Source organism: Salmo salar, chromosome ssa18, assembly GCF_905237065.1.
Source record: "Salmo salar chromosome ssa18, Ssal_v3.1, whole genome shotgun sequence".
Classification (NCBI taxonomy): Eukaryota; Metazoa; Chordata; class Actinopteri; order Salmoniformes; family Salmonidae; genus Salmo; species Salmo salar.
This window is the reverse complement of record NC_059459.1, coordinates 45,650,386-45,664,559: the sequence shown is the minus strand read 5'-3', so window position 1 is coordinate 45,664,559 and position 14,174 is coordinate 45,650,386. Positions and strand designations below refer to the sequence as shown.

The 14,174-nt window shown below is 47.6% G+C and overlaps 2 protein-coding genes across 2 annotated transcripts in view; both read right to left on the bottom strand.

The window, feature by feature from the left end:
* Positions 1–7,984, bottom strand: part of LOC106591405 (ryanodine receptor 2-like) — a 170,612-nt gene extending 162,628 nt beyond the window's left edge. The window contains exons 1-5 of the mRNA XM_045700571.1: positions 7,899–7,984; positions 5,891–6,031; positions 4,880–5,043; positions 4,670–4,748; positions 3,794–3,883 (exon numbers count right to left, since the gene is read on the bottom strand). Of these exons, the coding sequence (XP_045556527.1) occupies positions 3,794–3,883; positions 4,670–4,748; positions 4,880–5,043; positions 5,891–6,031; positions 7,899–7,973 (549 nt within the window). The 5' untranslated portion in view covers positions 7,974–7,984. The remainder of the gene's footprint in view (positions 1–3,793; positions 3,884–4,669; positions 4,749–4,879; positions 5,044–5,890; positions 6,032–7,898) is intronic.
* Positions 7,985–8,441: 457 nt separating this feature from the next.
* Positions 8,442–14,174, bottom strand: part of LOC106593730 (ryanodine receptor 2) — a 71,571-nt gene continuing 65,838 nt past the window's right edge. The window contains exon 8 of the mRNA XM_045700570.1: positions 8,442–8,666. Coding sequence (XP_045556526.1) covers positions 8,442–8,666 — 225 coding nt within the window. The remainder of the gene's footprint in view (positions 8,667–14,174) is intronic.

Below are 14,174 nucleotides of genomic sequence, written 5' to 3'. Positions count from 1 at the left end.
GTCTGACCTGGTTGTTGATGAACTGTGTCTGACCTGGTTGTTGATGAACTGTGTTTGACCTGGTTGTTGATGAACTGTGTCTGACCGACCTGGTTGTTGATGAACTGTGTCTGACCTGGTTGTTGATGAACTGTGTCTGACCTGGTTGTTGATGAACTGTGTCTGACCTGGTTGTTGTTGAACTGAGTCTGACCTGGTTGTTGATGAACTGAGTCTGACCTGGTTGTTGATGAACTGAGTCTGACCTGGTAGTTGATGAACTGTGTCTGACCTGGTTGTTGATGAACTGAGTCTGACCTGGTTGTTGATGAACTGAGTCTGACCTGGTTGTTGATGAACTGAGTCTGACCTGGTTGTTGATGAACTGAGTCTGACCTGGTTGTTGTTGAACTGTGTCTGACCTGGTTGTTGATGAACTGAGTCTGACCTGGTTGTTGATGAACTGTGTCTGACCTGGTTGTTGATGAACTGAGTCTGACCTGGTTGTTGATGAACTGAGTCTGACCTGGTTGTTGAACTGTGTCTGACCTGGTTGTTGATGAACTGAGTCTGACCTGGTTGTTGATGAACTGAGTCTGACCTGGTTGTTGATGAACTGTGTCTGACCTGGTTGTGATGAACTGTGTCTGACCTGGTTGTTGATGAACTGTGTCTGACCAGGTTGTTGATGAACTGAGGCTGACCTGGTTGTTGATGAACTGTGTCTGACCTGGTTGTTGATGAACTGTGTCTGACCTGGTTGTTGATGAACTGTGTCTGACCTGGTTGTTGATGAACTGTGTCTGACCTGGTTGTTGATGAACTGTGTCTGACCTGGTTGTTGATGAACTGAGTCTGACCTGGTTGTTGATGAACTGTGTCTGACCTGGTTGTTGATGAACTGTGTCTGACCTGGTTGTTGATGAACTGAGTCTGACCTGGTTGTTGATGAACTGAGTCTGACCTGGTTGTTGATGAACTGAGTCTGACCTGGTTGTTGATGAACTGAGTCTGACCTGGTTGTTGATGAACTGTGTCTGACCTGGTTGTTGATGAACTGTGTCTGACCTGGTTGTTGTTGAACTGTGTCGCTGACCTGGTTGTTGATGAACTGTGTCTGACCTGGTTGTTGATGAACTGTGTTTCACCTGGTTGTTGATGAACTGTCTGACCTGGTTGTTGATGAACTGTGTCTGACCTGGTTGTTGTTGAACTGTGTCTGACCTGGTTGTTGTTGAACTGTGTCTGACCTGGTTGTTGATGAACTGTGTCTGACCTGGTTGTTGATTAACTGAGTCTGACCTGGTTGTTGATGAACTGTGTCTGACCTGACCTGGTTGTTGTTGAACTGAGTCTGACCTGGTTGTTGATGAACTGTGTCTGACCTGGTTGTTGTTGAACTGTGTCTGACCTGGTTGTTGATGAACTGAGGCTGACCTGGTTGTTGATGAACTGTGTCTGACCTGGTTGTTGATGAACTGTGTCTGACCTGGTTGTTGATGAACTGAGTCTGACCTGGTTGTTGATGAACTGAGTCTGACCTGGTTGTTGATGAACTGTGTCTGACCTGGTTGTTGATGAACTGTGTCTGACCTGGTTGTTGTTGAACTGTGTCTGACCTGACCTGGTTGTTGATGAACTGTGTCTGACCTGGTTGTTGATGAACTGTGTTTAACCTGGTTGTTGATGAACTGAGTCTGACCTGGTTGTTGATGAACTGAGTCTGACCTGGTTGTTGTTGAACTGTGTCTGACCTGGTTGTTGATGAACTGTGTCTGACCTGGTTGTTGATGAACTGTGTCTGACCTGGTTGTTGATGAACTGTGTCTGACCTGGTTGTTGATGAACTGTGTCTGACCTGGTTGTTGATGAACTGAGTCTGACCTGGTTGTTGATGAACTGAGTCTGACCTGGTTGTTGATGAACTGTGTCTGACCTGGTTGTTGATGAACTGAGTCTGACCTGGTTGTTGATGAACTGAGTCTGACCTGGTTGTTGAACTGAGTCTGACCTGGTTGTTGATGAACTGAGTCTGACCTGGTTGTTGATGAACTGAGTCTGACCTGGTTGTTGATGAACTGTGTCTGACCTGGTTGTTGAACTGAGTCTGACCTGGTTGTTGATGAACTGTGTCTGACCTGGTTGTTGATGAACTGTGTCTGACCTGGTTGTTGATGAACTGTGTCTGACCTGGTTGTTGGTGAACTGTGTCTGACCTGGTTGTTGATGAACTGAGTCTGACCTGGTTGTTGATGAACTGTGTCTGACCTGGTTGTTGTTGAACTGTGTTTAACCTGGTTGTTGATGAACTGTGTCTGACCTGGTTGTTGATGAACTGTGTCTGACCTGGTTGTGGATGAACTGTGTCTGACCTGGTTGTTGTTGAACTGTGTCTGACCTGGTTGTTGATGAACTGTGTCTGACCTGGTTGTTGATGAACTGTGTCTGACCTGGTTGTTGATGAACTGTGTCTGACCTGGTTGTTGATGAACTGTGTCTGACCTGGTTGTTGATGAACTGTGTCTGACCTGGTTGTTGATGAACTGTGTCTGACCTGGTTGTTGATGAACTGAGTCTGACCTGGTTGTTGATGAACTGTGTCTGACCTGGTTGTTGATGAACTGTGTCTGACCTGGTTGTGGATGAACTGAGTCTGACCTGGTTGTTGATGAACTGTGTCGACCTGACCTGGTTGTTGATGAACTGTGTCTGACCTGGTTGTTGATGAACTGTGTCTGACCTGGTTGTTGATGAACTGTGTCTGACCTGGTTGTTGATGAACTGAGTCTGACCTGGTTGTTGTTGAACTGAGTCTGACCTGGTTGTTGATGAACTGTGTTGACCTGACCTGGTTGTTGATGAACTGAGTCTGACCTGGTTGTTGATGAACTGTGTCTGACCTGGTTGTTGATGAACTGTGTCTGACCTGGTTGTTGATGAACTGTGTCTGACCTGGTTGTTGATGAACTGTGTCTGACCTGGTTGTTGATGAACTGAGTCTGACCTGGTTGTTGATGAACTGTGTCTGACCTGGTTGTTGATGAACTGAGTCTGACCTGGTTGTTGATGAACTGTGTCTGACCTGGTTGTTGATGAACTGAGTCTGACCTGGTTGTTGATGAACTGAGTCTGACCTGGTTGTTGATGAACTGTGTCTGACCTGGTTGTTGATGAACTGTGTCTGACCTGGTTGTTGATGAACTGTGTCTGACCTGGTTGTTGATGAACTGAGTCTGACCTGGTTGTTGATGAACTGTGTCTGACCTGGTTGTTGATGAACTGAGTCTGACCTGGTTGTTGATGAACTGAGTCTGACCTGGTTGTTGATGAACTGAGTCTGACCTGGTTGTGATGAACTGAGTCTGACCTGGTTGTTGATGAACTGTGTCCTGACCTGGTTGTTGATGAACTGAGTCTGACCTGGTTGTTGATGAACTGAGTCTGACCTGGTTGTTGATGAACTGAGTCTGACCTGGTTGTTGATGAACTGAGTCTGACCTGGTTGTTGATGAACTGAGTCTGACCTGGTTGTTGATGAACTGTGTCTGACCTGGTTGTTGATGAACTGAGTCTGACCTGGTTGTTGATGAACTGTGTCTGACCTGGTTGTTGATGAACTGAGTCTGACCTGGTTGTTGATGAACTGTGTCTGACCTGGTTGTTGATGAACTGTGTCTGACCTGGTTGTTGATGAACTCTGTCTGACCTGGTTGTTGATGAACTGAGTCTGACCTGGTTGTTGTTGAACTGTGTCTGACCTGGATGTTGACTAACCAATGATACAACACAGCCTGGTGTTCCAGTATGTTCTTACCTTCTCTGACAGCCCTTTATATGGCTTGAGGAGAGGGTGGGCTTTAGAGGTCTCACAGACCTTGTCCCCGTGAACCCAGCCGTTGGAAAACTGAGACATAGGAGAGAGAGGGAAAGAGAGAGAGAGAGCCATTGTCAATTAATGAATGAATCAATGACTGAATCAATGACTGAATCAATGAATTAATGACTGAATCAATGACTGAATCAATGAATCAATGACTGAATCAATGACTGAATCAATGAATCAATGACTGAATCAATGACTGAATCAATGAATCAATGACTGAATCAATGAATGAATCAATGACTGAATCAATGAATCGATGACTGAATCAATGAATCAATGACTGAATCAATGAATGAATCAATGACTGAATGACTGAATAAATGAATGAATCAATGACTTAATCAATGACTTAATCAATGACTGAATCAATGACTGAATCAATGAATGAATCAATGACTGAATCAATGACTGAATCAATGAATCAATGACTGAATCAATGAATCAATGACTGAATGATTGAATCAATGACTGAATCAATGAATGAATCAATGACTTAATCAATGAATGAATCAATGACTTAATCAATGACTGAATCAATGAATCAATGACTGAATCAATGAATGAATCAATGACTTAATCAATGAATCAATGACGGAATCAATGAATCAATGACTGAATCAATGAATCAATGACTGAATCAATGAATCAATGACTGAATCAATGAATCAATGACTGAATCAATGACTGAATTAATGAATGAATCAATGACTGAATCAATGAATGAATCAATGACTGAATCAATGAATGAATCACTGAATCAATTCATCAATTCATCAATCAATCAAGAGTTAGAGACAAACCCCTCACCTTGTCCATGGACCACTTCTCATGGGAATGCTCGGCATATTTATTGACAAAGTAATCCAGTTTCTCCGGGACGTTCACACTGGTTACAGTAGGAACACAATCAAGACGTACAACAAGCGTCACTGTTTAACGCCCATCAGAAAGAAGAGAGTATCTTTGATGTTTTCAGACTGAATCAGACTGAATCAGACTGAATCAACTGTGTCTTACTTGGTGGTGTCCGCTGGCTGTGGGTTGAAGTTTCCCTCGGCGTCCATAGAGGATTGTTTCTCCATCACGGCCACGTGGTTACTCTCCATGTAGTCAGGAGGTAGCGCCCCGGCAACAGCACTCAGACACGGCAGAGCCAGCTTAAACAGCTCCTGATCATAGCTCTGGAAGGGAGAGGAGACCGCTACATATGAAGAGAGAGAGAGAGAGTGTGTGTGTGTGTGTGTGTGTGTGTGTGTGTGTGTGTGTGTGTGTGTGTGTGTGTGTGTGTGTGTGTGTGTGTGTGTGTGTGTGTGTGTGTGTGTGTGTGTGTGTGTAGTCAGGAACCACAGCACTCAGACATGTCAGAGACAGTTTAAATATATTCTGGACATACCTCTGGAGGGAGAGGAGACCGCTACATATGAAGAGAGAGAGTGTGTGTGTGTGTGTGTGTGTGTGTGTGTGTGTGTGTGTGTGTGTGTGTGTGTGTGTGTGTGTGTGTGTGTGTGTGTGTGTGTGTACCACATACCTCTGGTTTGTGGCAAAAGGCTAATATGAAGCTTTGTCTCGTCATAAAACACGAATCACTTATAAACCAGTGTGTTGGCGGACAAGATGATGTAAGTGAAGTTACAAGGTGTATTGTATTCCAACTGTATGGACTGAGAAGGTACGACAGTATTGGTAGGTGACGTTTCCCACTGACCACTAGAGGGGCCTAAATCCTCACAATCTCAGCATCTTCAATAGCTACAACACTGTGATAAGCCACAGTAGATGAACTGAACACCACAGTACACGTAATCCACAGGAGGTTGGTGACACCTTCGTTTTTCGGGAGGACCGGAGCTCATTGTAAAACGGCCGCAGCGGGAATCTTGCGGGAACGGTATCAAATACATCAAGACGCATGGTTTCCAGGTGTTTTTTTTTTTTGTCGATGCCGTTCCCTTTTTACTCCATTGCAGACGTTATTATTATGAGCCCCGTCCTTATCCTCACCAGCCTCCGCTGGATCTAGATCTGTACCTTGCGAGACAGAGCATCAAAGACGCCCCAGAACAGCTTCCTGGAGAGATGCAGCTCTTCGTCCGACGACGCACCGAAGCTCCCCCAACCGCCCGTCAAACAGTAGTACTTCCAACAACGCTCGTAGTGATTGGTCAACAGCTGAAACGTCAAGATCAACAGTCTACAATAGATAAACGAATACTGAACACCTCAGAAACACACACACACACAATACTATAATGAGGTTGGAGGAGGAGGTTGGAGAAGGAGGAGGTTGGAGGAGGAGGTTGGAGGAGGAGGAGGAGGTTGGAGGATGAGGAGGAGGTTGGAGAAGGAGGATGGAGAATGAGGAGGAGGTTGGAGGAGGAGGAGAAGGAGGAGGTTGGAGAAGGAGGTTGGATGGGGAGGTTGGAGGAGGAGGTTAGAGAAGGAGGAGGAGGAGGAGGTTGGAGGAGGAGGAGGAGGAGGATGTTGGAGGATGAGGTTGGAGGAGGAAGAGGAGGTTGGAGGAGGAGGTTGGAGGAGGAGGAGGATGTTGGAGGATGAGGTTGGATTACGAAGAGGAGGTTGGAGGAGGAGGAGGAGGAGGTTGGAGGAGGAGGAGGAGGAGGAGGAGGAGGATGTTGGAGGATGAGGTTGGAGGAGGAAGAGGAGGTTGGAGGAGGAGGTTGGAGGAGGAGGAGGATGTTGGAGGATGAGGTTGGATTAGGAAGAGGAGGTTGGAGGAGGAGGAGGAGGAGGTTGGAGGATGAGGAGGAGGTTGGAGGAGGAGGATGGAGGAGGAGGTTGGAGGAGGAGGAGGATGTTGGAGGATGAGGTTGGAGGAGGTTGGAGGAGGAAGAGGAGGTTGGAGGAGGAGGTTGGAGGATGAGGAGGAGGAGGAGGAGGTTGGAGGAGGAGGAGGAGGTTGGAGAAGGAGGTTGGATGAGGTGGTTGGAGGAGGAGGTTAGAGAAGGAGGAGGAGGTTGGAGGAGGAGGAGGAGGAGGAGGATGATGTTGGAGGATGAGGAGGAGGAGGATGATGTTGGAGGATGAGGTTGGAGGAGGAAGAGGAGGTTGGAGGAGGAGGTTGGAGGAGGAGGAGGATGTTGGAGGATGAGGTTGGATTAGGAAGAGGAGGTTGGAGGAGGAGGAGGAGGATGAGGAGGAGGTTGGAGGAGGAGGATGGAGGATGAGGAGGAGGTTGGAGAAGGAGGTTGGATGAGGAGGTTGGAGGAGGAGGTTAGAGAAGGAGGTTGGAGGAGGAGGAGGAGGAGGAGGAGGAGGCGGTTGGAGAAGGAGGTTGGATGAGGAGGTTGGAGGAGGAGGTTAGAGGAGGAGGTTGGAGGAGGAGTTTGGATAAGGAGGTTGGAGGAGGAGGTTGGAGGAGGAGGTTGGAGGAGGTTGGAAGAGGAGGAGGAGGTTGGAGGATGAGGTTGGAGGAGGAGGAGGTTGGAGGAGGAGGTTGGAGAAGGAGGTTGGAGAAGGAGGTTGGAGAAGGAGGTTGGAGGAGGAGGTTGGAGGAGGAGGTTGGAGGAGGAGGAGGTTGGAGGTAGAGGTTGGAGGAGGAGGTTAGAGGAGGAGAGGAGGAGGTTAGAGGAGGAGGAGGTTGGAGGAGGAGGTTGGAAGAGGAGGAGGAGGTTGGAGGATGAGGTTGGAGGAGGAGGTTGGAGGAGGAGGTTGGAAGAGGAGGAGGAGGTTGGAGGATGAGGTTGGAGGAGGAGGTTGGAGGAGGAGGTTGGAGGAGGAGGTTGGAGGAGGAGGTTGGAGGAGGAGGAGGTTGGAGGAGGAGGAGGAGGTTGGAGGAGGAGGAGGTTGGAGAAGGAGGAGGTTGGAGGAGGAGGTTGGAGGAGGAGGCTGGAGAAGGAGGTTGGAGAAGGAGGAGGTTGGAGAAGGAGGTTGGAGGAGGAGGTTGGATAAAGAGGTTGGAGAAGGAGGTTGGAGGAGGAGGAGGTTAGATGAGGAGGTTGGATAAGGAGGTTGGAGAACATTGTGTCAGGAGATTAGGCCTCATGGCGGGCTACAGAGAAGAAGACCTAATGAAAACCTTGAGAGGCATCTTGGTGTGTTCGTTGAGGAGAGGAACATCAAACACCAAGCGTCTCAGCAGGTGCTGCATCATGGACGGCCTCAATTGACTGTCAAAAACACACACACACACACACACACACACACACACACACACACACACACACACACACACACACACTCCATTCAGGGAGGCTTATTAAAGGACCACTACCGTACAAGTAGGAAAGTGTACCCTTAACATCTCTTAGCCACACCTACAGATGTAGGATCATAATTTGAGCCAGTTCTGCTACAGCAGGAAAATAATCCTGCAGTAACTGGAAATGTGAATTATTATGTGGATTATAACGCCTTTTAAAACCTCAAATACACTATAAGTTTTTAATTTCCTGCATTTCTGGAAAGTTCTCATGCAACAGGATGATCAAATTAAGATCCTACATCTGTAGCCAGAAGACAGTCACATAGAGAGTATTTCCCATCCCTAACGGTTGTAACCATCCTTAACCCACAAGTAGCCAGTCAAATATACTAGCAGAGAGTAACCCAAAGCCATTCCTTACCCACAGGTGGCAAGCAGACACTCCTCGATGGCGTCTCTCTGTGCCTTCGTGAGGCAGCATCCCTTAGAGAGACGGTAGACGGTGTGAAGTAGGGAGTCTATGAGCGAGGCGTAGGGCTCCGTCCCAGCGAACAGCGGGGCACACTTAGTGAGCAAGGGCAGAACCGCTGTACACAGGTACCTGTTGAGGGCCAGGGCCATGTCTGTAGCGCTCAGAGCAGCCTGCGGGGAGAAACATAGAGACAACTCAGGGACAAGGTTAGGGTCAGCAGGGCGGTAGATTGGAGGAGCAGAAACATGGAGGACTAGACAGCAACAGAGAGAGAAATTAGACTTGTCTGATTAGACATTTAGACTGTGCATGCACTCATTGTCTATTTGTATATTTATTTCTCCTTTATTTAACCAGGTAGGCCAGTTGAGAACAAGTTCTCATTTGCAACTGCGACCTGGCCAAGATAAAGCAAAGCAGTTCGACAAAAACAACAACACAGAGTTACACATGGGATAAACAAAAGTATGAAATATATACAAAAAAAGACGATTTTTTTTATTTTTTACACGGGACAACAACAAAACACGTCCGCACTGCTACGCCATCTTGGGAAGTCTATTGAAAGAAAGAGGGTCTCTCTCTCACCATGTCCAGGAAGGCAGGAGCCAGGAGGTCAGACAAGAAGCCCACCTCCATATATACGTATATATTAATATATAATACAGACTCACTGCGTCTACAGGGTTAGAGACTCACTGTGTCTACAGGGTTAGAGACTCACTGCGTCTATAAGGTTAGGGTTAGAGACTCACTGCGTCTACAGGGTTAGAGACTCACTACGTCTACAGGGTTAGAGACTCACTGCGTCTACAGGGTTAGAGACTCACTGCGTCTACAGGGTTAGAGACTCACTGCGTCTACAGGGTTAGAGACTCACTGCGTCTACAGGGTTAGAGACTCACTACGTCTACAGGGTTAGAGACTCACTGCGTCTACAGGGTTAGAGACTCACTGCGTCTACAGGGTTAGAGACTCACTGTGTCTACAGGGTTAGAGACTCACTGCGTCTACAGGGTTAGAGACTCACTGTGTCTACAGGGTTAGAGACTCACTGCGTCTATAAGGTTAGGGTTAGAGACTCACTGCGTCTATAAGGTTAGGGTTAGAGACTCACTGCGTCTATAACGTTAGGGTTAGAGACTCACTGTGTCTACAGGGTTAGAGACTCACTGCGTCTACAGGGTTAGAGACTCACTGTGTCTATAGGGTTAGAGACTCACTGCGTCTACAGGGTTAGAGACTCACTGTGTCTACAGGGTTAGAGACTCACTACGTCTACAGGGTTAGAGGCTCACTCGCGTCTACAGGGTTAGAGACTCACTGTGTCTACAGGGTTAGAGACTCACTGCGTCTACAGGGTTAGAGACTCACTGCGTCTACAGGGTTAGAGACTCACTGCGTCTACAGGGTTAGAGACTCACTGCGTCTACAGGGTTAGAGACTCACTGCGTCTAAGGCAGGGTTAGAGACTCACTGCGTCTAAAGGGGTTAGAGACTCACTGCGTCTACATTGGGTTAGAGACTCACTGCGTCTAGTCAGGGTTAGAGACTCACTGCGTCTATAAGGTTAGGGTTAGAGACTCACTGCATCTATAACGTTAGGGTTAGAGACTCACTGCGTCTACAGGGTTAGAGACTCACTGTGTCTACAGGGTTAGAGACTCACTGTGTCTATAAGGTTAGAGACTCACTTGATCTACAGGGTTAGAGACTCACTGCGTCTATATAGGGTTAGAGACTCACTGTGTCTACAGGGTTAGAGACTCACTGCGTCTACAGGGTTAGAGACTCACTGTGTCTACAGGGTTAGAGACTCACTGCGTCTACAGGGTTAGAGACTCACTGCGTCTACAGGGTTAGAGACTCACTGCGTCTACAGGGTTAGAGACTCACTGCGTCTACAGGGTTAGAGACTCACTGTGTCTACAGGGTTAGAGACTCACTGCGTCTACAGGGTTAGAGACTCACTGTGTCTACAGGGTTAGAGACTCACTGTGTCTACAGTCTACAGGGTTAGAGACTCACTGTGTCTACAGGGTTAGAGACTCACTGCGTCTACAGGGTTAGAGACTCACTGTGTCTACAGGGTTAGAGACTCACTACGTCTACAGGGTTAGAGGCTCACTACGTCTAGGTTAGGGTTAGAGACTCAATGTGTCTAAAAGGGTTAGAGACTCACTGTGTCTACAGGGTTAGAGACTCACTGCGTCTACAGGGTTAGAGACTCACTGTGTCTACAGGGTTAGAGACTCACTGCGTCTACAGGGTTAGAGACTCACTGCATCTACAGGGTTAGAGACTCACTGCGTCTACAGGGTTAGAGACTCACTGTGTCTACAGGGTTAGAGACTCACTGCGTCTTTAAGGTTAGGGTTAGAGACTCACTGCGTCTATAAGGTTAGGGTTAGAGACTCACTGCATCTATAACGTTAGGGTTAGAGACTCACTGTGTCTACAGGGTTAGAGACTCACTGTGTCTACAGGGATAGAGACTCACTGTGTCTATAAGGTTAGAGACTCACTTTGTCTACAGGGTTAGAGACTCACTGTGTCTACAGGGTTAGAGACTGACTGCGTCTACAGGGTTAGAGACTCACTGTGTCTACAGGGTTAGAGACTCACTGTGTCTACAGGGTTAGAGACTCACTGCGTCTACAGGGTTAGAGACTCACTGCGTCTACAGGGTTAGAGACTCACTGTGTCTACAGGGTTAGAGACTCACTGCGTCTATAAGGTTAGGGTTAGAGACTCACTGCGTCTATAAGGTTAGGGTTAGAGACTCACTGCGTCTATAACGTTAGGGTTAGAGACTCACTGTGTCTACAGGGTTAGAGACTCACTGCGTCTACAGGGTTAGAGGCTCACTGTGTCTAAAGGTTAGGGTTAGAGACTCACTGCGTCTATAACGTTAGGGTTAGAGACTCACTGCGTCTACAGGGTTAGAGACTCACTGCGTCTACAGGGATAGAGACTCACTGTGTCTATAGGGTTAGAGACTCACTGCGTCTACAGGGTTAGAGACTCACTGTGTCTACAGGGTTAGAGACTGACTACGTCTACAGGGTTAGAGACTCACTGTGTCTACAGGGTTAGAGACTCACTGCGTCTACAGGGTTAGAGACTCACTGCGTCTACAGGGTTAGAGACTCACTGCGTCTACAGGGTTAGAGACTCACTGCGTCTTTAAGGTTAGGGTTAGAGACTCACTGCGTCTATAAGGTTAGGGTTAGAGACACACTGCATCTATAAGGGTTAGAGACTCACTGTGTCTACAGGGTTAGAGACTCACTGCGTCTAAAGGTTAGGGTTAGAGACTCACTGCGTCTACAGGGTTAGAGACTCACTGTGTCTACAGGGTTAGAGACTCACTGCGTCTACAGGGTTAGAGACTCACTGCGTCTACAGGGTTAGAGACTCACTGCGTCTACAGGTTTAGAGACTCACTGTGTCTATAGGGTTAGAGACTCACTGCGTCAACAGGGTTAGAGACTCACTGTGTCTACAGGGTTAGAGACTCACTGGGTCTACAGGGTTAGAGACTCACTGCGTCTACAGGGTTAGAGACTCACTGCGTCTACAGGGTTAGAGACTCACTGCGTCTACAGGGTTAGAGACTCACTGCGTCTACAGGGTTAGAGACTCACTGCGTCTACAGGGTTAGAGACTCACTGCGTCTACAGGGTTAGAGACTCACTGCGTCTACAGGGTTAGAGACTCACTGTCCACCCTGTGTCTACAGGGTTAGAGACTCACTGTGTCTACAGGGTTAGAGACTCACTGTGTCTACAGGGTTAGAGACTCACTGCGTCTACAGGGTTAGAGACTCACTGTGTCTACAGGGTTAGAGGCTCACTGCGTCTATAAGGTTAGGGTTAGAGACCCACTGTGTCTATAGGGTTAGAGACTCACTGCGTCTACAGGGTTAGAGACTCACTGCGTCTACAGGGTTAGAGACTCACTGCGTCTACAGGGTTAGAGACTCACTGTGTCTACAGGGTTAGAGACTCACTGCGTCTTTAAGGTTAGGGTTAGAGACTCACTGCGTCTATAAGGTTAGGGTTAGAGACTCACTGCGTCTATAACGTTAGGGTTAGAGACTCACTGTGTCTACAGGGTTAGAGACTCACTGTGTCTACAGGGATAGAGACTCACTGTGTCTATAAGGTTAGAGACTCACTTTGTCTACAGGGTTAGAGACTCACTGTGTCTACAGGGTTAGAGACTGACTACGTCTACAGGGTTAGAGACTCACTGTGTCTACAGGGTTAGAGACTCACTGTGTCTACAGGGTTAGAGACTCACTGTGTCTACAGGGTTAGAGACTCACTGCGTCTACAGGGTTAGAGACTCACTGCGTCTACAGGGTTAGAGACTCACTGTGTCTACAGGGTTAGAGACTCACTGCGTCTATAAGGTTAGGGTTAGAGACTCACTGCGTCTATAAGGTTAGGGTTAGAGACTCACTGCGTCTATAACGTTAGGGTTAGAGACTCACTGTGTCTACAGGGTTAGAGACTCACTGCGTCTACAGGGTTAGAGGCTCACTGCGTCTATAAGGTTAGGGTTAGAGACTCACTGCGTCTATAACGTTAGGGTTAGAGACTCACTGTGTCTACAGGGTTAGAGACTCACTGCGTCTACAGGGATAGAGACTCACTGTGTCTATAAGGTTAGAGACTCACTGTGTCTACAGGGTTAGAGACTCACTGTGTCTACAGGGTTAGAGACTGACTACGTCTACAGGGTTAGAGACTCACTGTGTCTACAGGGTTAGAGACTCACTGTTTCTACAGGGTTAGAGACTCACTGCATCTACAGGGTTAGAGACTCACTGTGTCTACAGGGTTAGAGACTCACTGCGTCTTTAAGGTTAGGGTTAGAGACTCACTGCGTCTATAAGGTTAGGGTTAGAGACTCACTGCATCTATAACGTTCGGGTTAGAGACTCACTGTGTCTACAGGGTTAGAGGCTCACTGCGTCTATAAGGTTAGGGTTAGAGACTCACTGCATCTACAGGGTTAGAGACTCACTGCGTCTACAGGGTTAGAGACTCACTGTGTCTACAGGGATAGAGACTCACTGTGTCTATAAGGTTAGAGGCTCACTGCATCTACATGTTTAGAGACGCACTGTGTCTATAAGGTTAAAGACTCACTGTGTCAACAGGGTTAGAGACTCACTGTGTCTACAGGGTTAGAGACTCACTGGATCTACAGGGTTAGAGACTCACTGCGTCTACAGGGTTAGAGACTCACTGCGTCTACAGGGTTAGAGACTCACTGCGTCTACAGGAGACTCACTGCGTCTACAGGGTTAGAGACTCACTGCGTCTACAGGGTTAGAGACTCACTGCGTCTACAGGGTTAGAGACTCACTGCGTCTACAGGGTTAGAGACTCACTGTGTCTAAACTGGTCTACAGGGTTAGAGACTCACTGTGTCTACAGGGTTAGAGACTCACTGCGTCTACAGGGTTAGAGACTCACTGTGTCTACAGGGTTAGAGACTCACTGTGTCTACAGGGTTAGAGGCTCACTGCGTCTATAAGGTTAGGGTTAGAGACTCACTGTGTCTATAAGGTTAGAGACTCACTGTGTCTATAAGGGTTAGAGACTCACTGTGTCTACAGGGTTAGAGACTCACTGCGTCTACAGGGTTAGAGACTCACTGCGTCT